This window comes from Talpa europaea, assembly GCF_964194135.1.
Source record: "Talpa europaea genome assembly, chromosome: 11".
NCBI lineage: Eukaryota > Metazoa > Chordata > Mammalia > Eulipotyphla > Talpidae > Talpa > Talpa europaea.
In genome coordinates this window covers 19776142-19799380 of record NC_140078.1, presented here as the reverse complement: position 1 = coordinate 19799380, position 23239 = coordinate 19776142, and the positions used below count along the sequence as shown (strand labels likewise).

At 46.6% G+C, this 23239-nt stretch overlaps 1 protein-coding gene across 3 annotated transcripts in view; it reads right to left on the bottom strand.

Moving 5' to 3' along the window:
* Positions 1-1544: 1544 nt before the first annotated feature.
* ZNF341 (zinc finger protein 341) overlaps positions 1545-23239 on the bottom strand; it is a gene marked incomplete at both ends in the record, with an annotated part of 48898 nt that continues 27203 nt past the window's right edge. For all 3 annotated transcript variants that reach the window (XM_084247461.1, XM_084247459.1, XM_084247460.1), the window contains 9 exons: positions 1545-2074; positions 3246-3316; positions 3572-3683; positions 7196-7328; positions 8897-8993; positions 16294-16502; positions 17457-17647; positions 19245-19438; positions 22096-22186. In XM_084247461.1, the coding sequence (XP_084103587.1) occupies positions 1545-2074; positions 3246-3316; positions 3572-3683; positions 7196-7328; positions 8897-8993; positions 16294-16502; positions 17457-17647; positions 19245-19438; positions 22096-22186 (1628 nt within the window). The remainder of the gene's footprint in view (positions 2075-3245; positions 3317-3571; positions 3684-7195; positions 7329-8896; positions 8994-16293; positions 16503-17456; positions 17648-19244; positions 19439-22095; positions 22187-23239) is intronic.

The following is a 23239-nucleotide window of genomic DNA, read 5'->3' as shown; positions in this document are numbered from 1 at the left end:
TGCTGGACCATTCACAAGGTCCAGAAGAGGACATTCGCTCCTCAACATCTTCTTTCATGCCTTGCTGTAACTGGCACTGGCACTGGCCTCCCTCTATCTATACATCCATCAAAACTCTCAGTTAAGGCCCTGCTCACAGGGCACCTCCTGCAGCTGGCTTCCTGCCTCTATCAGGCCCACCAGCAATACACTTACAGCCTCAGCTCTTAGCTGTGCACAGCCCCTCATGCCCCTCCTGTGGCACCATATGCCCCTGACGATGCAGGGATACATGCTTGCTCTGAGCTCTAGCCTTGGGCCCCAGCACACATCTGAGGGACAGGACAGCCATCCAAGACATTCAGTCATCTAGCTGGGGCAGACAGCTCTGCTGTGTTCCACCCCATCTCCTCTTAAACCTCAGCTTCCTCTCCTGTAACTGAGGCACACTGCCCCAGTGGGGTGGTTAAAAAGCTAAAGAAGGACCTGTGGATCAAGTTCCCTTTATTCCCTTCCTGCCTAGTTTGCTTGGCTCTGGACTATTGGGCAAAGGAAGGGAATGCTGAAGTGGGGGCATCTATGACCTGCTCGAAGCCTGCTCTAGATGGACCTCTGGCTCGGCTGGAGTTTCTGATTTCAGAGACTTGTGGCTAGGCCTGTGATCCTGCATTTTCAAAAGTGAATATAAGCACCTCCTCCTGGGTGTTTCCATGGGGCCATATTCTGAATCGTTCTGGCAACACCATACCTATCCATAGGTAATGGGCAGCACAGCTTTTGTGTACAAAGGGACCACAGGACCCCTGCTGCCTCCCCTCAGTTTTCACTTTGGTGAGGGGAGTGCTGCTGCCACCCAGGAGCTAAGAAAGAAACTGCCAAAGCTCCTGCCTGATAAAAACATTTATTGGGCATGCTGAGTGCCAGAACTATATCCAGCCCTTTGTGTATTTCATCAGACTGGACTCCATGACAGCCCTATGAGGTAGTACTGTCATAAGTCCCACTGTACAGATGAGGAACATGGGGCACAGAGAGGTGAAGTGACTTACCCAAGGTCACACAGCAAGTGAGTGGCAGCACTTGGATTTGAAGCCAGATCTGGGTGTTAGCTGCATTCGTAACCCTGACACTTGAGTGCATCCTAAATGCCTACATCACAGGGTCATCTGGGGATGCTGTGAGGAACCAGATGTGAAAAAGTTCAGCAGAAAATGGTTCCCACTATGTCAGTTGTCCTGAAGAACAGCTTCATCAGAGGCTACCCAGAGGCAGCTCCATGGGGTGGGCAGTACTGCCTTGTCTCCTGTCTCAGAGGGCCGGATCACCAGCCTGTACCAGCCAGAACCCGGGCCTCTCAGCCTCAACCATCTCTCTTGCCATTGCTGGTGCCGGGAAGCCATAGGCAGCCCTGCCCCAGGTCCCAGAATATTGTAGGACTTTCCAGCAGGAAAGGGGACACAGCTGAGGGCTTGCTTCCATTGGGAAGGATCTCTAGTCTGCCCCAAGGGGCCCCGGATCCAAGGTGAACATCAGGCCAGGTTGTGGACCCAAACAGCAAGAGTCTATCACTCGGAGGCCTGGATATAGACGGGCACAGCGAGCATGGCACACGGGCCCTCAGTACCAGCCTGCAGCTCTGCTAGCGCCAGGTTGGAGCCCAAGGCCTCAGCATGCCCAGGCACTACCAGCTCAGGTTCACCCCCCACTGTGCCACCCACCACGATGGACAGCACAGCATCTGACTCTGAGAAGGGTTGCTTGCCAGGGGCAGCCTCTGGCACTGGTCCAGCCCCTGCGTCCTTCAGCTCCTCAAGTCCCAAAGGGTCAGGGAGGGGGGTCACCATCTTGCGCCCACCAGTGCTGCCACTGCGGGGAGCTGCCCTCCTCCGGGGGGCCCTCCGGGTTTGCAGGTCCTTGTCCTTTTGGGGGCCAAGACGGCAGCGGTGATCCTTGAGGTATTTGTGGCGGGAAAAGCCCTTGGCACAGCCAGCACAGCGGAACTTGTAGTTGCCAGTGTGGGCACGCTGGTGCTCAGCGAGGTGGGCGCGGCGGCTGAAGGACTTGCTGCACAGGGCACACTTGTGGAGCTTCATGCCTGGGGAATGAGGGGAAGTCAATGAGTGGCGCTCAGACCCTCACTGACATCAATGGTCCCTCTGCACTTGAAATGAAACCCAGTCTCACTTGGCCTCAGAAACAGCTGCCTGAACTGGGTCATATTCCCTTTGGTCTCATTTCCCACCTTCTCCCAGCCACTCGCTCTGTGCCAGCCACACTCGCTTTCCTGAAATGGACCATGGGTTCTGAACCCAAGGGTTCTGCTGGCCTGATCTCCTAGAACACCCCAGTCCCTGATACATGGTTGGGTCTCAAAATTGAACGAATTGCTGGTGCCTCCATGTCCACTTGAAATCAGCTCCACCCCACACAGCCTGGTCCACAGCTCCCACAGCTTCCCTGGGATGGAGGCTCAGGGCGGGGCAATGACCTGCCTGGGGCTGCCCAGCAACATAGTAGTAGTGTCAAGACTTAAACCCAGGCCTTCTGTCTCTAAGTCCTCGATTGACTCTCCCAGTTTTGAACTTTCTCTAGCCACTAAATCCTTTCTGTAAACCAGTGGTTCTTAATCAGGGGAGATTTTAAGCCTCCATTTAAGTGGCACTTTGACTTGTGCCACTGACATCCGGTGGATAGAGGCTAGGGTTACTGCTAAATCTCCTGCAGTGCTTTGGGCACAGAGCAGTCTTCCCCATGACCAGTAATTATCTGGTCCAGTATATCAATAATGCCAAAGTTGAGAAACCCTAGACCAAATGGAAAGTCAGCCAAGGTGTCCTGGGGAAGCAGCAGCCCTGGAGGAAGCTTGGTGGAGCCCCTAGAAACTGAGAGGCTTGGAGATCCCTCCTCTACGCTCCAGCTGCCCTCTTCTGCCAAGGAGACCAAGGGACCTTCCTGGCCAGGTCTTAAACAGTCAGAATCTGATCTCCCTCTATAGCTGATCTACACCTTCATCGCAATTTCTGTTGCCTCCTCTCAGGAGAACATCCCCCTCCACCTGGGGGACTAAATCTGACTCACCTCTCTCTGTGCCTTCCAAGGACCCTAACACTGGCCTGGCTCATGGCTCACATGAGGGCGGTGTGTTGGCTTAAGTGTACCTCAGGCAGGATAATAAGCCTTACTGTACGTGTCTGCTCTTATGGTGGGCCTGCTTCAGGGGGCTTGAGCTGAACCAGACCTTCCTGGCAGGTCTACAAGCTACTTACCAGAGTGGGAAAGGATATGAGCCTTCAGCTTATCTGGTCGGTTGAACTCCTTACTGCAGCCAGTGTGTGTCCTAGAACCCAAAACCACAGGTCAGGGGTTGATTGACAAGTTCGGGACCCTGTAGCCAGTCGCTCTACTGGCCTTGGGCACAAGAAACCCCCTTGTCCACTGTAAGGGCTAGGCCAGGAAGCAGGGTGGGGAGTGAAGCAGGCAGATAGAACCTAGGACAAAAGGAGAGAGGGCTTTCAGCCCCACACCTGACATCATTCTGTCCGACCAGTGGAAGAGAAATCTGTCCCCTCCCCCCACGCCAGTCTGTACTCACGAGAAGGGACATTTGTATTTCTTGAATGGCTCATGGATCAACATGTGTCTCTTCAGTTTGTCCTTGCGGTTGAATGCGGACTCACACACTGAGCATTTGTAGGGTTTCTCACCTGCAGTAGGGGACACAGATGGGATTGAGGGTCTCATAAGATGGACTGAGTACGGGGCACAGGGGCCCCAACGAGAGGGCAGCAGCTCCTCTAGGGAGGTGGCTTGGGAGAAAAATAGTCTCTCATTCCTCATGACTTTGGCCAAGGAGAAGTGGGGATGATATTTGATAGGATGGTAAGGAAAGGTGTCTCTGATGGGGCACCATGTGGGGTGAGACCTAAGGCACAAGGGATTGAGCTGTGTGGAATCTGGGAGTGAGGTTCCAGGCAGGAGGAAAGGTGGGGGCACTGGTGTGTCTGGGAAATAACAGGGAGGCCACTGTGGAGGATGAGGCAGAAGGTGAGGTCAGTGAGGCAGCCAGGCCCAACAGGGAGGGCCCAGAAGGCCAAGGTAAGGACTTGGGCTTTTACTGAGCCAATTAAGAAACCAGAAGGGGCAGAGCAGAGGCGGGACAGGGTCTGACTGGAGTCTGATAGGCATCCTCTGGCTGCGTGTGAAGAACAGGCTGAGATGAGGGGAGTGTAAAGGAGGCCAATACAAGAAACAGGAAGTGGTGGAGTACAGGCGATGTCCAGAAAGCAGAATGGGTAACCCTGACAGTGACTGGCTGTCCTGTCAGGTGTGGGAGGAAGGGAGGGGTCAAGGACTAATCTAAGGTATGGGGCAAGTGACTCAATGAGTGGTCATGGCACTTACATCAACGGGGTCCACCATAGAGGGGGTGGATTACACTTTAATTAATTGAATCCGTGCAACAAACCATGAGATAAGTGCTACCACAACCCCTATTTTATAGATAAAAAACTGGTCCTATAGTTCATGGTCCATAACTGGGGGAAGACCAAATTCCAGCCAAGCAGGGCAATCTACAGCCCACCTGAGTCAGCCCAGACCATCCTGTGGCTAAACTCTTCCAGGGTGGATTGGGGTGGGGAAAGAGAACAGATCTCACCTGACAGAGCTCAGGGGCCAAGGGGTCACAATTCAACCTGCCCTTTGGAAAAGGACTATTAATGAAATGCTTTGATTTCTTGCCATTATTTCCTCTCTGCTTTCCCCCTGGAATGTATTTCTGAAAAACGCTAATCCAGTGATTAAAGAAATTCTGGTTCTTACAATGGAATGCTCTGTGGCCACTGAACAGATTAAGATCAATCTGTGTTTTATGATGTGGAAAGATCTGGACATATTGCTAGGGGAAAAGAAAATTGTAGAACAGTTTAATACAGCCCTAAAAAAAATAATCCCCACACTCCAAAAAACCCTAGTCATAGGTGTTTATATATACAGAGTATGTAGGAAGAAAGGTGCAGGAACAGTACACATCAAATCGCCAGCAGCAATTAAGGGGAAGATTTTTCTTCATGTATTTCTATACTGCTTCCATTTTTATAATAAGCATTACTTATTTTTAAAAATCTTATTGAGAGTAAATTTGGTAATATCTATCAAAATTAAATGTATATAGGGCCTCCCTGGTGGTGCAAGGGGTTAAAACACAACCTATGAAGCTATCCGCAGCCTCTGCAGCATGAGTTCAATCCCCGGCCAGGGAGCTACCCACATGGCACAGCAGACCTCTCCTGTCTCGCCCACTGCTCCCCTCAGCAGTGTATTTCAGTACATCCGCCTGTTCTGCTCCTCACTCTGTCTCTGGTGAATCCTCTCACACCCCCACATCTCTGGCCTATACCCCAGTTCTTGTGTGCTTAACTAATCTTTGAAAAAAATAAAATGTAGGGCCTCCCCGGTGGCGCAGCAGTTGAGCGCTGGGTTGCGAAGCTGCCCACAGCCTCTGCAGTGCCGGTTGGATCCTCGGCTGCTCCCCGGCCACCGGAGGAGGGTCCCACATGGCGCGCAGACCTCTCCTGCCGCCCACTGCTCCCCTTAGCAGTGTACTTCAGTCCTTCTGCCTGCTCTGCTCCCCGCCTTGGCTCTGGTGAATTCTCTCACCCTCCCGTGCTTCTGACTGTACCCAGTGCTTGTATAAATAAATGAATGAATGAACAAATAAATAAATAAATAAACCTTTAAAAAATAAAATGTATATATAATATATATTTTAGTTTTTTTCAAGATTTATTTTTTATTTATTTATGCATATAAGAACTGGGGTATAGGCTAGAGGTGCAGGGGGTGAGAGGATCCACCAGAGACAGAGTGGGGCGCAAAACAGGCTGATCTACTGAAATATACTGCTAAGGGGAGCAACTGGCAAGACAGGAGAGAGCTGCTGTGCCATATGTGGGTCAGCTCCCTGGCCAGGATCGAACTCAGGCTGTAGCAGTGACAGCATGACAGAACTGAGACTTAACCACTATGCCACCAGGGAGGCCCCATATTTTGTTCTTTTATATGGTAAAATACACATAAAATTTACCATTTCAACCATCTGTAAGTGTACAATTCAGTAGCATTAAATACATTTGTTGTGCAACCCTTGCCATTATCCATTTTCAGAACTTTTTCAGCGTCCCAAACTTAGTACTGCTAAGGACATACACAGCAGATATACTTCCCACAGTTTTCCAAGGGATCCACACAGCATTGTGTGTACACACTAACACTGAAAAATAATTTAACTGTCTATCCATAGGGAACTGGTTAAATTAAAAGTGAAAACACAGAGGAATATTATGCAGCTGGGAAAAAGTACTAACATTTTGGCATGTTGATTAGTGAAGGAAAAAAAAGATACGTAACAGAATGACAGTCTGTACTCATTTGTATAAATGTAAGCACGTGTTTTGTACTAGCTTGTACTAGTTTGGGACTAGAGTGACCCAGACTAGGCCACTCATGCATGCAACCTTGGGGAGGGCGAATTAGGAATATTTTTCAAACTACAAATTGCGAGTCACAATCTGTTGGTGGTTATTTTAAAAACTAAAATTGAACTGAACAGAAACTACTGCTTTGTAAAACTTTTGCTTCAATATATTCTATGTATACATGTTTCCTGGGTTCCCCTAGTTTCTTCTTTTTTACCCTAAGTCATAGTAAAAAAATAAAAAACATTTGGATTGTCTATTATTTTTCATTATCTGTGCATTTGTACTGTCAAAATCTCCTCAGGTTCTCTCAATCTGTAGTTCTTTTTCAATTAAAAAATAAAACACTGGAATTTTTAAACTAGTGACAAATCATCTAAAGATTAAACAAAACAAAATATCAATGTTTCTCAATTGGAGAATCAAGAAGAGGTTTTATTCAGTTTGGGTGAAAATTTTTGCAGTGAGTATAGCCATCCCCACCTCCAGGAGCTTAGAATAGTTTGAGGGGGCTGACTCTCAGGTGGCCAGTGCCAAGAGTCCTCCCCTATCCCTCGCCCCCAGCAAATTCCAGGGGCTTATCTCTGCTCTAGGCTGGTGGGAACCTCTGGTCAGAAGAGGGAACAGGAGGGTACGGGGAGTTCAAGATGGATATGTGGGGTGGGTGGAAAGAGGAAGAGAGAAGGAGGTAGAAGAAAGAAAAGGGCAAGGCAGGAGTTGGTGGGAGGCAGGGTACCCACCTGAGTGGATGTGAGCATGCAGTTTGAGGTAGTGCTCTCGCCGGAAGAACTTCTTGCACACCTGGCACTTGAATCTGCCCCCGCTGCCGTGGGTAGGCAGGTGACGCCGCAGATAGCGTTCACAAGGAAACACCTGGCAGAAGAGCAACCTTAGAGTCAGAGCTGACTTACCAGCCCTCACCATCTTCTGACCTCCAGAGGCCCCTCCTTTCCAGCCTTTATGGAAACCCCTTCCTTTCCAGCCAGCAGGGATGAGGGTCCACAATGTCAGACTCAGTCCTTAGAACCTTCCAGTTCCCCTACTTACCCATAAACCCAGTCAAATCATTCTTGCTTTGAGCCTCAGTCCAGGTTGTTTTCTACCCAGAGGGTCTTTCTCTCCTAGCCTGAAGAATCCCTACTCATTCTTCAGGACCTAATGCAGCTGCTTCCATGAGGCCCTCCCTGACCCCCCAATGCACATCAGGCAAAGCAAATTCTGGCTTTGTATGTTCACCCACATTTTAAGAGCCATCATTTAACCCACTGAATTACATCACTTTGTTTAGACAGGCTCTCTGAGAGGATAGAAAGGGGTTTTCCTGATTCAGGGTCTGAATCAAATGTCTGATCAGTAAAGGATTGAATAACAAGAAGAGAAAAAAAAAGAACAAATAACTGAAAAAATAAAAAGAAAGGCAATTAAGAAGCCAGAAAACACAGTAAAATCTCCTTCCTCCCAGTACAGCAAGGACATTCATTTATTTTTTTCATTTAATACAGAGAAGTAGTCAAGGGCACAGACCCACCTGCTCCATTTCCTTCCCGGGTGAGCTTTCTGTGCCTTGGTTTCCCCATCTATAAAATGAGGAAGGTAAAAGAATGCCTACCTCCGAGGGTTAAAAGAGTCAATTAATATAAAATGCTTAGAATAGCATAGTTCTTGCTCAATTTGTGATAACTTTTATTTGGACCACAAATTTCAAATCCCCAAATTAGGCTTATTCATAATTAGAAACATCTACAATGAAGTTGAAATGAAACCAGGGCTGTCCTGGAAAGTCTACCATGTAAGGTTGTAAGAAAATGAGTAGAGCAAAGAAATCCGTTAAACACACCAGGGGGAGGCAATCAGCAAAATTCAGACTTCAGGAAATTCCACAGGCCTCATGGCCCAGTTTCTCTAAGAAATAAATTAGGGGGGGAAAAACAATGGGGGGGAGGGTGGGGCTGTGGTAGGGAAATCTGTAGATTAACAGAAACTTTAGTTGGATCAACTGATTGCCATATATGGACCTGATTCAAATAAACAGACTTTATAAAGTGATGTTTCTGAGACAACTGGAAATTGGAACACTGCCTGGATATTTAGTGATTTTAAGGGACAGCTTCCAGATCCACTGAAAAGAAGAATCAACATTAGTAAGGACAGTAAGATATCTGAGTTGTCTACCAGACACTGGGCCTGAGCCCAGGAGACCTCATGTCAGTGCAGCCTGGCCCGGCAGCAGTCCTGGATGGCCATGTCTATGTCTGGTGGGTGAGACCGGCAGGTAGAGCTGACTCTTCAAAGGTGAAGTGTCATCAATGGAGACAACCCCATGCTTTGTCTGCATGCACCATATAGACTGAGATAGGTGGGGGGGAGAGAGGAAGGCGATCACTCCACCACCTCCTTGTCCCCTACTGTCACCCCAGCCAGGAAAGGGCAGTAGTACCCACCTTTTGGCAATGTGGGCAGGGAAAGTTGTGAGTGGCAGTCTGAAGGTGGTGCTCCAGGGCTTCAGGGGTGGAGTATTTGTTAACACATTTGACACACCTAAATGGGAAGGAGCAGGACAGGAGACAGAGTGTGTGAAGCTTGGCTTGTTCAGCAAGTATAGGAACCAGCCACTCCCCTCACCCAGGGCCAACATTAGGAAGCGTAACTCTATATTTACGTCATTCTCAAATTCATCCATTCTCCTCACTTGCTACTGACCCTGCCCCAGTGTGAGCTGCCAATGGCTCTCTCACTTAGACATGTGTGTGTGTGCCAGGCTCCTCAGTGGCCTCCCTGCCCCACTGCCTCCTGTAGTCCATTCTCTATAGAGAAGCAAGAGAGAAACTTTAAAGATGAAAATCAGACTATGTCACACTCCTGCTTAAAAGTCACCACCTTGGCCTATAAGGCCCTGCTGGCCTGATCCATTCCCATCTCTCAGACTTGATCTTTCTCCACTGCCCACCTCACTTACCCTGGCCTCCTTAATGCACTTTAAATACCAAGCTCATTCCCACCTCAGGGCCTTTGCACTTGCTGCTCCTGACACCTGAACACTCATCCCCTAGGTCACACTTCCTCATTCTTGATGTCTCATCTCAAAGGTCACCTTCTCAGAGGGTCCCTCCTGACCACCCTTGTCTCAAGTTATCCCTTGGGGCCCCATGCCCTGGTCACTCCCTGTTATATCACACAGTTTTATTTTCTTCTCAGCACTTATTATCTGGAATTATTTATTTGCTTACTTGATTATTATCTATTTCCTCTACTAGCAGGTAGGCTCTGGTGGCAGGGACAATATCTACTCTGGGCTGAACACCGGTGAGACTCTCTTACATGAAAAGAGTCAGACAGGCAAGAATCCAGGCCTGGCTTCTTTCCATTTCTGACGCTCAGTTACCTCATTCATAAAATGGGGTAGGAATCCTAAATGTACCTGTCACTAGTTCATTCACTAATTTTGTCACAGAGTCTAATGACACAACTACAAAATCAATATACAAAAGTCTGTTGCGGCGGAGCAGACCTCTCCTGACTCGCCCGCTGCTCCCCTCAGCAGTGTATTTCACTCAGTCTGCCTATTCTGTTCCCCGCTCTGTCTCTGGTGAATTCTCTCACCCTCCCGCACATCTGACCTGTATCCTGGTTCTTGTATGTATGAATAATAAATATTATTAAAAAAAAAGGCTGTTGCATTCTCATATGCAAATAATGAACTATCAAAAAGTACCTAGGAATAAATTTAACAAAGAAGGTGAGAGACCTATACAATGAAAATGGTAAGATATTGTTAAAAGAAATAAGAGACATGGGGCCTCCCTGGTGGTGCAACGGATCAAGATGCAGCACTATGAGGCTATCCATAGCCACTACAGCACAAGTTAGATCCCTGGCCAGGGAGGTGACCCACGTGGCACAGCACACCTCTCTTGACTCGCCTGCTGCTACCCTCAGCAGTGTATTTCAGTAGATCTGCCTGTTCTGCTCCCCACTCTGTCTCTGGTGAATCCTCTCACCTACCCTGTACTCTGGCCTACACCCCAGCTCTAGTATGCATAAATAAATAAAATAAATTAACAAAATGCAAAAATGGGTCAAAGATTAGGGTGTAAGACCTGAAACCATAAAACACACAGAAGAAAACACAGGCAAAACACTTTAATGTAGGGCCTCCCCAGTGGCGCAGTGGTTGAGCGCTGGGTTGCCAAGCTGCCCGCAGCTCTGCAGTGTTGGTTCGATCCCCAGCATCTGGGCGAGGGTCTCACATGGTCCACAGACCTCTCCTGACCTCTCCTGCCACCCTCTGCTCCCCTCAGCAGTATACTTTGTCAGTCTGCTTGTTCTGCTCTCAGCTCTGGTGAATTCTCTTCTGACTGTACCCGTGCTTGTATAAATAAATAAATAATCTTTAAAAAAAAAAAAAAAAAAAAAAAACACTTTAATGTATTGGCTTCAGTGAAGTCTTTGGGGACTTGACTCCAACAGCAATGCAAACAAAAGTAAAAATAAACAAATGGGACTATATCAAACCAAAAAGCTTCTGCACAAAGCAAAAGAAACTATCATTAAAACAAAAAGACACCCTACTGAATGGGAGAAAAATTTGCATATTATATATCCAACAAGGGGCTGATATCCAAGCTCTACAAAGAGCTCATGCAACTCAACAAAAACAAAACAACCCGATCAAAAAATGGACTGAAGTTGTAAATAGAAACTTCTCTATAGAAGACATACAGATGGCCAACAGGCACATGAAACAATGCTCATCATCATTTATTATCAGGGAGATGCAAATCAAAACCACAATGAACTATCACCTCACACCTGTGAGGCCAGAAAGAACAGGGGTTGGTGGGAATATAGACTAGTCCAGATTATGAAAAACAGTATGGGGCCTCCCAGGTGGCGCAGCGGTTGAGCGCTGGGTTGCGAAGCTGCCCGCGGCCTCTGCGACGCCGGTTCGATCCCCGGCTGCTCCCCGGCCACCGGAGGAGGGTCCCACATGGTGCGCAGACCTCTCCTGCCGCCCGCTGCTCCCCTCAGCAGTGTACTTCGGTCCTTCTGCCTGTTCTGCTCCCTGCTCTGGCTCTGGTGAATTCTCTCACCCTCCCGGCTTCTGACTGTACCCAGTGCATGTATAAACCAAACAAACAAACAAACAAACAAATAGATAAATAAATAAGACATGCCTCTAGAAAATTAAAAAAAAAAAAAAAAGAAAAACAGTATGGAGGCATCTCAAAACAATTAAAAGCAGATCTGTCATGTGATCCAGCAATCCTTCTCCTAGGTATCAACCAAATGGATACAAAAGCACTATTTCAAAGAGATATATGCACGTCTCTGTTTACTGCAGCACTATTTACAATAATCAAACTATGGAAATAACCTAAGTGGCCAAAGACAGATGAGCGCATAAAGAAGGTGTGGTACATATATACAACAGAATATTGTTTAGCTATGAAAAAAGAACAAATTTTGCCATTTGAAACAATATGAATAGAATTGGAAGGGATTATCTAAAAAAAGTAAGTCAGACAGAGAAAGGCAAATACCAGATGACTTCACTTATATGTGGAACATAAAACAAAGCAAATTTGCATACAAAAACAAACCCCTAAAATGCAACTGCAGAACTGAGGCTACCAAAAGGTGGGATGTGGGTGGGGATTGACAGTAAAGATGGAGGGAACTCAGTGGACGGGGGTGGGGGATTATTATTAGTGCTCTGGTGGTGGGCATGGTGTGATAACATACATTTGCAGACATGCAAACCTATACACCTAAAGGATACAGTCTCATAAATCAACATTACCTCAATAAGTATCATTTAAAAAAAAAAGTCAAATGATACAACTATGCCACAGAGTTCATAAACCGTAAAATTCTGTAAACATGGCCCTTACTGTTAACATACATCACAGCAATTAACAACTTCAGAACAGCAGTTTCAGGCTCCAAACTATTCTGAAGGAAAAACACACCCCACCATCTCCCTACCACCAAAACACCTGCCAGCAAATGGACCCTTTTATGATGAATTACCAGTGAGGAATGAGGGGGGCAATTCATGACAAGAGAAACATGGACCTGCCATCTGCCCACTAGAGTCACCCATGGGAAACTCAGAGGCAGGTGTCCCTGTGGCAGGCCCAGGGGACCGTCTTAGACAATACACTGAAAACCACAGGCTGTATCAGTGTTTTGAGTTAGCAAGAAAGAGGAGGTGGGGTGGGGAGCTGAGCTACTAAGAGGCTGAGACCTCGCAGGCTGGTGGGGTGGGACAACACAAGAATCCCTCATAGGTCTCAGCAGAGAGGAGACAAAGGTTTGTATGGGAGATAGTTTATCAATTATCATTAATGATAATGCTAGAAATGCTAAGAAATGCTAAGTTGCCCAAGGTAACACCTCAGCAATGGATAAACTATGTCCGACCTCCTAATGTGACATATTGAGAAGGACAGAGTCCTTTGTGATGTTCCTGATGAGAGTGCTAATCCTGAATCCAGTCCTGAGATCCAATCAAACAAACTAAGGCCATTCTACAAAACAACTGGCCTGCAAGCTTTCAAAATACCAGGTTCAAGAAAGACAAAGACAGAATGAGGCACATATTCAGCCTGATGGAGATGAAAAGGACACAATAACTGAATGTAATGTGTGTCCCTGGATTAGATTTGGGGCTAGAAAAGACTTTTCTCTTTTGTCTGTAAAGGATGTTATGGAAACAATTAGAGATGTTTGAATAAGGTCTGTAGATTAGACAACAGAATTGTATTGATTTAACTTTCTGATTTTGATAACTACATCATGCTTATGTAGGTATCTTTGGTTCGAGAAAACACACACCAAAGAGAAAGGCATCAGGTTGGCAAGGTATCCTCATACAGCTCAGGACACAATAAAGCAAACATCGTCAAAGTCAACACTTAGGAAATCTGGGTGAAGTCTAAACTTATGTCAAAGTTTAAAGAGGGTTCTGAAAGCCTATGGGTCAGGGTGCACAGGGAATGTCTGTTCATTCTATGATCCCTTGTAGTTATTTAAATATTGTATTGTAGAGCCTCCCCTGGTGGCGCAGGTGGTTGAGCGCAGTGCTGTGAAGCTGTCCTGGCAGGCCTGTGAGGGTCCCACATGGCGAGCAGACCTCTCCTGTCTCGCCCGCTGCTCCCCTCAGCAGTGTATTTCTTCAGTCTGCCTGTTCTATTCCCCGCTCTGTCTCTGGTGAATCCTCTCACCCTCCCATGCATCTGGCCTGTACCCGGGTTCTTGCATCAACAAATGAATAAATCTTTAAAAAAAAAAATAAATAAATAAAAAGAATAAAGTTTAAGCAAAGGTGTTAAAAAATTAAAAATAAATATTGCATTGTATGCACATAACAATTATTTTTTGAATTAGGTAACTAATGTTTTTTCAAACACCATTTGATCTTCAACAGCAAAATTGCTTTCAGGAACTTATTTACAAATGAGCAAACATACACGTCCAAAGTGATTCCTGCAGCATAATTGTTTGTAATAATGACAAACTGGCAATAATCCAACTCTCCCAAAATAAAGGACAGGTTAAACAGCAGTCGCATATGACAGAATTCGGAATAGCAATTTAAAAGGATGAGCCTGGTCTGTTTGCACTGAAATGCAAAGATGTCCAAATTACAGTTTTCAGTGGTGATACCAAGCGCCTAGAGCAATCCTATTTTTTTTTAAAGATTTATTTATTTATTTATACAAGCAATGGGTACAGTCAGAAGCGCAGGAGGGTGAGAGAATTCACCAGAGCCAGAGCAGGGAGCAGAACAGGCAGACAGACGAAGTACACTGCTGAGGGAAGCAGCAGGCGGCAGGAGAGGTCTGTGTGCCATATGGGACTCTTGCCCGGCAGCCAGGGATCGAACCAGTGCTGCAGAGGCTGCGGGCAGCTTTGTAACCCAGCACTCAACCACTGTGCCACTGGGGAGGCCCTTTTTTTTTTTCTTTTTTAAAGACTTATTTATTTATGCATACAAGAACTGGGGTACAGGCTAGAAGTTCAGAGGGTGAGAGGATCTACCAGAAACAGAGCGGGGAGCAGAACAGGCAGACTGACAGAAATATACTGCTTAAGGCAGCAGCAGGCAAGACAGGAGAGGTATGCTGTGCCATGTGGGTTAGCACCCTGGCAGGCCGGGGATTGAACTTGTGCTGCAGCAGCTGCAGACAGCTTCATAATGCTGCGACTTAATCCCTAGCACCACCAGCGAGGTCCTAGGGCAATCCTATTAAGTTTCAGTGAGCTTTGGAAGTTGTGCAACAGAAAAATGGGGTGATGATCAATTTTCACCCATTTCAGAGAAAAGAAGGCGATTGGGTAGGAGCAGAGCTACCAAAGGACAGAGATCTTCCAGGTTGGTGGGGGAGACAGGATATCTGGAATGACCTGGCTCAAATACAGCATGTGATATTTACATCTATAAGCTTATTACAGATACACATATATATACCAAAAGACATGGAATAAGAGACTAACAAGGGTTATTTTTAGATGGCAGGGTTTTTTATTCTGGGGTAGGTTTTTGAAAAGTTATTTATTTTCTATGCATTAAATATGGATGAATTTTATAACTAGAAAAAAAGTCAGTAAATCATTCAAAAGGAAAAGGTAATATACTATTTATACACATACATATATACACATGTGTATGCATGCATGAAATTCACTTGAGTGGCTGGCAGAGGGGGGGGCACCAAAAGGCAGTTCAAGGCAATGTGGCCCAAAGGGGCAGAGCAGCCAGACTAATGGGGCCTAGAGTCCTGAAAAATGAAGCCACTACACCCACTCAAACATTACCATGAGAAAGAAATACACTCTCACTTTTTTTAAGCCACTATTATTCTGGATCTCTGTTATATGCAGCCAAATTTACATCTAAATTACACAAATAGTAATTATAGCATCATGTCTAAGTGCCTCATGGTCATCTTATTTGACCCTTACAAATAGTCCAACAGAGTAGGCACCACAATTATCCCCATTTCACAGACGAGGAGACTGAGGCTCAGAGTGGCTGAATACCTTACTAAAGTCATCTGTTGAGTTTGTGGTGTGTAGCTGAGCTGGGATTTGCACACAGGCACACACCCATAGGTGGTTCCATTCCCCAAGACATCCTTCCATTCTTGGGCCATCCAGATGGTGACCTGCCTCCTCAGACCTGACTTTCAGGCCAGCAGCAACAATGGCTATAAAAGGCCACTGGCCCTCTAGCCCTGGCAAGAAAACATGGGAGAAGCAATCAACTGCAGGCTTAGAACCATCAGCATTGAGACCAACTCTTAGCCTGCAAACCCCAAGACCAGAGCTGAGCTTCAAAGGTCTCAGACTAGTTTGAATCTCAACTCTGTGCTGACGATGTACTCTGGGAGGCCCCTCCCTGAGTCTCAGAGTGCTCATCTTCAAAATGGGAAGAACACTACTGCTTTGGGCTGAACTGTGCCCTTCCAGAATTCATTTACTGAAGCCCTGGTCCGTAGTGTGAAGCTATTTGGAGATGAAGCCTTTGGGAGGTGATTAGGCTTAGATGAACTTATGAGGATAGAGTCCTCACAATAAGATTAGTGCCCTTATAAGAAGAGATCATGCCTCCGGGGTATTTTTTTTTTTTTTAACCTTTTGAAAGGACAGTGAGAAAAAGAGAGGCGCTTCCATAGTCACAGGTGGGCAGGAGAGTTGCCTCTATGGTATTTTGTCATAGCAGCCTGCTCTGACTAGTCCAGTGTCTCACTGCTTCTGAGCAGTCAGAGCACCAAGTCTGCAGATCACTGGGCTCCTGGCAGAGAGAAGGGTGTCAGAGGGTATGTGCACATACTTGTAGCCGGTGCTGTCCTTCTTGGGGCTGTGCTGTGGCAGGAGGCTGTGGGAGTACTGGTGCACACCAAGATCGTAGAGCGAGGGGAAGTCCTTGCCGCAGAGGTGGCAGCGGTAGCTCAGCTCCTCCTGGTGGCTCTTGATGTGCTCCAGAAAGGTGTCAAGCTTCGGGAACGTTTGGGCACAGCTTTTGACCACACATTTGTACACCTTGAGGGAAAATGCAGGACAGGCGAGGAGAGTTAGGAGAGCAACTTGCTGCTGGAGCCCTGGTTTTATTTTGATGAGTGTGTCCTCGGCTCTTGGGGTAATAATGACTCCATTCATTACCCTTCCCTCAGGCTCTGTGTGGCCTGGGCATATTGAGAAAAATTATCCCACAACTGGGAAGACAGTGACAAGATGACATCACATCCTTCTGCTGTCATACCAGAGTGTGGCTCTCCAACCTGAGCATGCGTCACAGTACAGGTTGCTGGGCACCACCCTCATAGTATCCGATTCAACAGGTATGGGTGGCCTGAATACGTGCATTCCTAACAAATGCCTAGGTGATGCTGCAGCTGCTGGTCCGGGAATGTCACTTTGAGAACTTCTAACAAGCCTGCCCAGGGACCTCTCTTTCTGGGGAGTATGGCTTGTTTTGACAATTTGCTATTGAGTAGAAACCACTCTCTAAAGTTCATATTTAACTTATAGAAAAATGATCAACTGTAAGTAATTATTCCTCAAGTAGAATAGAAAACCCCAAAGTCATGGGTTTTGTTGCCAGATCTCATGAGAATTTAAACTGAGCAAAAAAAGTGAATCTCAAAAGGCCACATAGTGTCTGATTCCACTTATACAACATTCTCAAAAGGACAAAATTAAACATAGAACTGATTAGTAGTTTCCAGGGGTCAGGGGTGTTGGAAGAAGAAGGGTGGGTGTGACTATGAAGGGGCAGCATGAGGGAGATCTTTGTGGTGAGAGAATACTCTGCACTGTGATAGCAGAGATGGCTAAGCAGATCTGCACAGGTGACAAAATGACACATAACTATCCACACATTTCAGGAATGGACCTCAGTTTATTCCTGTCCATTCTAGGCAGTGTTCAAGACCCCAGAACCAGCCAAGGCTCATGATAAGTGGTTGTGGCCCCTGCAGACCACCACCCACCTACCTGCTCATTCTTATGCTGGGTCATGTGGGACTTCAGCTGGAAGTACGTACTGAACTTGCTGGGGCAGAACTGGCACAAGTAGGAGCTATCGATGAGGACGACCTGCTTGGTCTCCAGCTTGTCCCCCTCATCCTCACCTGCTGTGGACAAGGCCTGGGGCTGAGGGGCACTCGACAGGGTCTGACTCAACCCTGTGGGGAAAGGGAAAAAGCCAGGGAGGCAAGTCACTGCCAAAGGCAAAGGAAGAGTCAGGGCAGAAAGCCACACCACTCGGGAAGGATTCCCAGAGCACCTTCTGCATGGTCCACAAGGCCACCCGCCCCGACCACATGCTTCATGTTGGACACCGTAGGTGAGGCACTGTACCCACATTCAACTGGTGTGAACTGATCCAGCCATTCCAGGTACCAAAGTATTGAAACACTTACATCCCAATGATAAACAGTTATTACCTAGTCTCTCCTCCCTGGCCTTCCCCTTGGACACTCTAGACCTCGCTGCAGTGGTTAAAAATCCTGACCCTCGGGCCTCCCCGGTGGCACAGCGGTTGAGCGCTGGGTTGTGAAGCTGCCCGAAGCCTTTGCAGCACCGGTTCGATCCCCGGCCGCCAGGCGAGGGTCCCACATGGCGTGCAGACCTCTCCTGCCGCCCGCTGCTTCCTTTAGCAGTATACTTCATCACTCTGCCTGTTCTACTCTCTGCTCTGGCTCTGGTGAATTCTCTCACCCTCCCATGCCTCTGACTGTACCCAGTGCTTGTATAAATAAATAAATAAATCTTAAAAAAAATAATCCTGACTATCAGTCCTACCTATACTCACTGTGCTTCCCCAGCTCCTTGTTCTAATTACAACCATCTGTGTAAGTACCTTCCCTGAGGACAGGGGCTCTGACCTTGTTTCTGTAGGCCCAGGGGCTTAGCATACAGTAGGCCTCCATGAGCCTATGCTAAACTGTTAAACCCTGGGAATTCTGAAAGAAATGATTTCTTCTCCAAGGAGCTCACAAGAACTCAAAAGACACACAGCATGGCTAAGCACACAGTAGGGCTAGTTCCAACAAGAAGGTCATACAAAAGGGGTCATATGTATCTTGTACCCCTCCTTCATTGGCTGGCACTGCATACTCTGGGGCTGCACAGGAAGATCCCAGGACTACCATGTCCAAAAGAGTGGCTACAAGCCACATATGGTACCTGAGAACTCAAAATATGGCCAGTCTGAATTCAGGTGTGTTATAAATGTAAATATGCTCTGAATTTCAAAAACAGTATATAATAGAATATAAAATATCTCATCAGTAATTTCTTTCTGTGTTAAAAATAATATATTAGGTTAAATAAATATATAATTAAAATTAATTTTTACTATTTTTATATAGCTACTGATATTAGCTATAATTGTACATATTTTGTTGGACAGTGCTGCTCTAGGCCTAGTAAGTCCTCAACTCTCATGCAGGAGTGGAATAAAACCAATACCAGGGATAGGAGCATAAGCTCAGGGATAAGCGATGGCTCAGATGAGACTCCTACAAAGTATAATGGGCTTTGGCGGCCCTCTGTTGGGGTCAAATAGGCTTTAATTTACTATCATCTGATTGTGACTGCCTGGAATGATAGGTTGAAAAAAAAAGAGGTGCGTGTTTGTCATCTTTCCTTTCATCCTATGCCCATCTTATAAAGACTAAAGTTCAGAGAGGCAAAGCAGTTGTCCAAGATTATATAGTTAGCAAAAAACCCATGAAAAGGAGAGTTGTGGGGAGGATGGTGCGCCCCACTTCTACCCACCTGTATTTTCCTCATCCTCTTGCCTGCTGGGGTTCAGAGCCATGACCTGTACTGTTACAGAGTTTCGGGAAACGGTGCCACCACTGCGTCCTGGAGGCCACACCTTGTGGGTCTGCATGTGTTTCTTGACATTAGACTTCTGGGCAAAGGCACGGCCACATGCAATGCACTGGAAGGGCTTCTCACCGGTGTGACTGTGGGAAGCAAGTCTCATGAGCAATTACGTGTAGGAACTGGCATGTGGCCTCAGCTCAGGGGTCCCGGCTACCAGGAAGGCCCAGACAGAGCACCCTGACATTGCAGACCACCATTCTGACACCATGAGGACAAACCTTCTTGCTGAGGCAGGCAGACCAGGGGCAGAAAGGCACTGGCTTGGTGATATTACTAAGCAGCCGAATCAAGTAGCCCTGGAGCTGACCTTTTCTGTGAACATCCCATATTGTGAGATACAAGACTCCTAATTGCTTAAGCTCATTCAAACAGGAATTTCTATTACTTGAAGGAGAAATCCTACTCATCACAGCACAGGACACTGACCCTTTATTTAGTATTTCTCTTCAAATTGACTCACTTTTTCAAAATGTAAAGTAATTTACCAGCAAAGCTTCATACATGTTATTGTATATGGAAAACCACTTATTATAAATACAAAGAAACAAAATAAGTCAGAAGGAAAAAGAAGAATATCAGATGGTTTCACGTATAGGAGGAATATAGGGGAACCAAATAATAATAAATTTAAATAAATTAACAGGCAACTATAAATCAGAGACATTCTGCAGGGGAGGGTGAGGAAGAGGGATAACAATGGGAGGGAAGAGCACAAGGGACTATGGTGATGGTGCATGGCAGAACTGGTGGTGGGAATTTTACAGTGACTACACCTGAGAGGAGACAGCAAATATTGTACAAAAATGAACAATGCTGTAAAATATATATAAATATTTAAAAAAAACAAATACAAAGAAACAAAAAAGTAATAATTTATAAAACAATATTAAGATCTACACCTGAAACATACATAGTTATAAACCAGTTATTTTGATTAAAAAACAAGTTTCTGGGCCTCCCCTGGTGGTGCAGTGGTTGAGCGCTGGGCTGCGAAGCTGCTGGCAGCCTCTGCAGTGCTGGTTCGATCCCTGGTCGCTGGTGAGGGTCCCACATGGCGCGACAGACCTCTCCTGCCGCGCCCACTGCTCCCCTCAGCAGTGTATTTTGTCGGTCTGCCTGTTCTGTTCCCTGCTCTGGCTCTGGAGAATTCTCTCACCCTCCCGCACTTCTGACTGTACCCAGTGCTTGTATAAATAAAAAAATAAATCTTCAAAAAAAAAAAAAGTTTCCAATAAATAAAGAAATTAAAATTAAAAATTCAGGGCCTCCCTGGTGGCGTAGCAGTTGAGCACTGGGTTGCAAAGCTGCCCGCAGCTTCTGTGGCGCTGGTTCGATCCCCGGCTGCTCCCCAGCCACCGGAGGAGGGTCCCACATGGCACGCAGACCTCTTCTGCCACCCGCTGCTCCCCTCAGCAGTGTACTCCGGTCCCTCTGCCTGCTCTGCTCCCCACTCTGGCTCTGGTTAATTCTCTCACCCTCCCGCGCTTCTAACTGTACCCAGTGCTTGTATAAATAAATAAATAAATAAATCTTAGAAAAAAAAAATGCAGACTTTTAAAAAAAAATTAAAAATTCAATTTCTCTGTCACGCTAGCCCCAGCTCTAGTGCCCAATACATGGTTACACATGCCCGTTTCTTGGATAGAGCCAATTTGGGCATTTGCATCTTTGCTTGGACAGCACTAGTGTCAACCAGTGGCCCCCAAATGAGATAGATTTTGCCCTCCATGAAACATTTGGCACCTGATGGTTAAAGGTCAGGAATGCTGCTAGACATTCTACTGGGCTGCAGCAACTACCTGAATGATCAAGGTTTGAATCTGAGGCTCCTGGTGTGAGCTAGCTCTCTCTCCTCTCTGTTATAAAGATAAGCAAATGTGTGAGCAGCATTAAGAAGTGTCCATAACAAGATGTTCTTGTTATGAGAAGTATAATTTTCTCACAGTGTCTTTCACATTTTTTTCCCAGAAAGATTTATTTATTCATGCATACAAGAACTGGAGCACATGCCAGATGTGCAGGAGGGTAAGCAGATTCACCAGAGACAGAGCAGGGAACAGAACAGGCAGACTGACTGAAATACACTACTGAAGGGAGCAGCGGGCGAGACAGGAGAGGTCTGCCATGCCATGTGGGCATCTCGCCAGTCGGCCGGGATCGAACCCGCACTGCAGAAGCTGTGGACAGCTTCACAGCACTGCGCTCAATCACTTGCGCCACCAGGGGAGGTCCTCAGCATTTTTCAATACCATATTCATGAACCACCTACAATCTCCTGTACCAATGTATCCCACTCTGTGAGGAACAGTGAACAAATCCACACCTCCATGCCTGCTCCTGGACAACAGGTATTACAACAGTTCTGGGAGGGAGAGAGCTCTCTTACTTCTGTTCATAGGGCAGGGCAGCCCCTGTGAACTCTTTCTGCAGAGGTGAGGACCGAGTATGTCCTCATGCCTGCAAAGTCCCTATTGGTTCAAGGACATTTCTTCCCCCGACTTTGCTGCGACTGGACCTCCCTCATTACAGGTCCCTCAGACTTCATGGATCCTCCACTGCTCCTGAGAGCAGAGGGGAAACTCCACCAACCTGGACTGAAGGCCTGAAAACTGTGACAGATCGGATAGGCCTGGGTCACCAACAGGCTAGGGGATCGGAAGGGAGTTTTGTCTCCATTTTGAACACTGGTGCCCAGCCTGGGTTGCCCAGGAGCCACGACCCCACCAAGCCGGTATACCTTCGGATATGCTGCTGCAGGTCAAAGTTTTTGGTGAATGACTTGTCACAGTATGAGCACTTGAGCTTCTGGGCCTTGGGTTTCCCTGCAGCTGAAAGACAAAGTGAGAGAAGGGGATTGGTAAGGCTAGGGGCACTAGTGAGGGTACCAAGGGCAGCCTCTAGTCACTCTAACCTTCGGACCTGGGTACAGACAGTCCAGTGCTGGGAGGTCTACAGTCATGGACAGGGCGGGGACAAAGACCAGGTGAGCCTCTCACAGGCTCTGAGGGAGCAAAGCCCAGGATATGCTCTAGTAGAAAGAAAAGGGCAAAACCCCCAAAGGGTTGGATCTTTGTATCCCGAGAATTTCAAGGTCCTTTATCATAAATGGGTGTTGTACTTTGTTGAAAGCTTTCTCAGCATCTATTGATATTATCATATGGTTTTTATATTTCTTTTTGTTGATGTGCTGGATGTGTCTGCTTTGGTCTATAGAGGTTGGCCGTCTCTGCTTCCTGTCATCCTCATCATGTTCTCCATCCAGCAGTGGTAGACCCTTTGCTAACCTCGAGGGCCCTTCCACCTGCTGTTCCCCCTTGCCTAATAGCTCCCCCAGATATCCACAGGCTGTTTCCTGCTCATCCCTAGATAAATAAGTAACATCATTTTCCATCCTTTACCCAGTATCTCAATCATAGTGCCTTGTTAAAGTCCTTCCTAGAAAAACCCATAAATATTTATATCATTTTCCCTGTCTGTTTCTCCCATTAAATTATAACTGAAGGGAGAGGAATCATCAAGATGCTGGATCACTGGTGCCTGACAGTACGCCTGGCACACAGATGCCCAGTGCATATTTATGCAAGGGAGAGAAGTGGGGGGGAGGAAATGACTAGAAAGCCTCTGAAAAACTCTGTCTCTGCTCTCTCCCTTTACCACCACTTTCTGACATCAACCCTAAATGTAGCATTCTGAATGCGTGGCAGACATTGTCCAATATCCACTCTCCAAAACAGAAAAGGAAAGAGAAGTACAAATGAAAAAGAATGAAGAAAGATTTCTGACTCCATGAGGAAAGGAAATATAAGAGTTATAGGAATCCCAGAAGGAGAGGAGAGATACATAGGAACAGAGAAAATATTGAAGGAAATAATTGAAGAGAA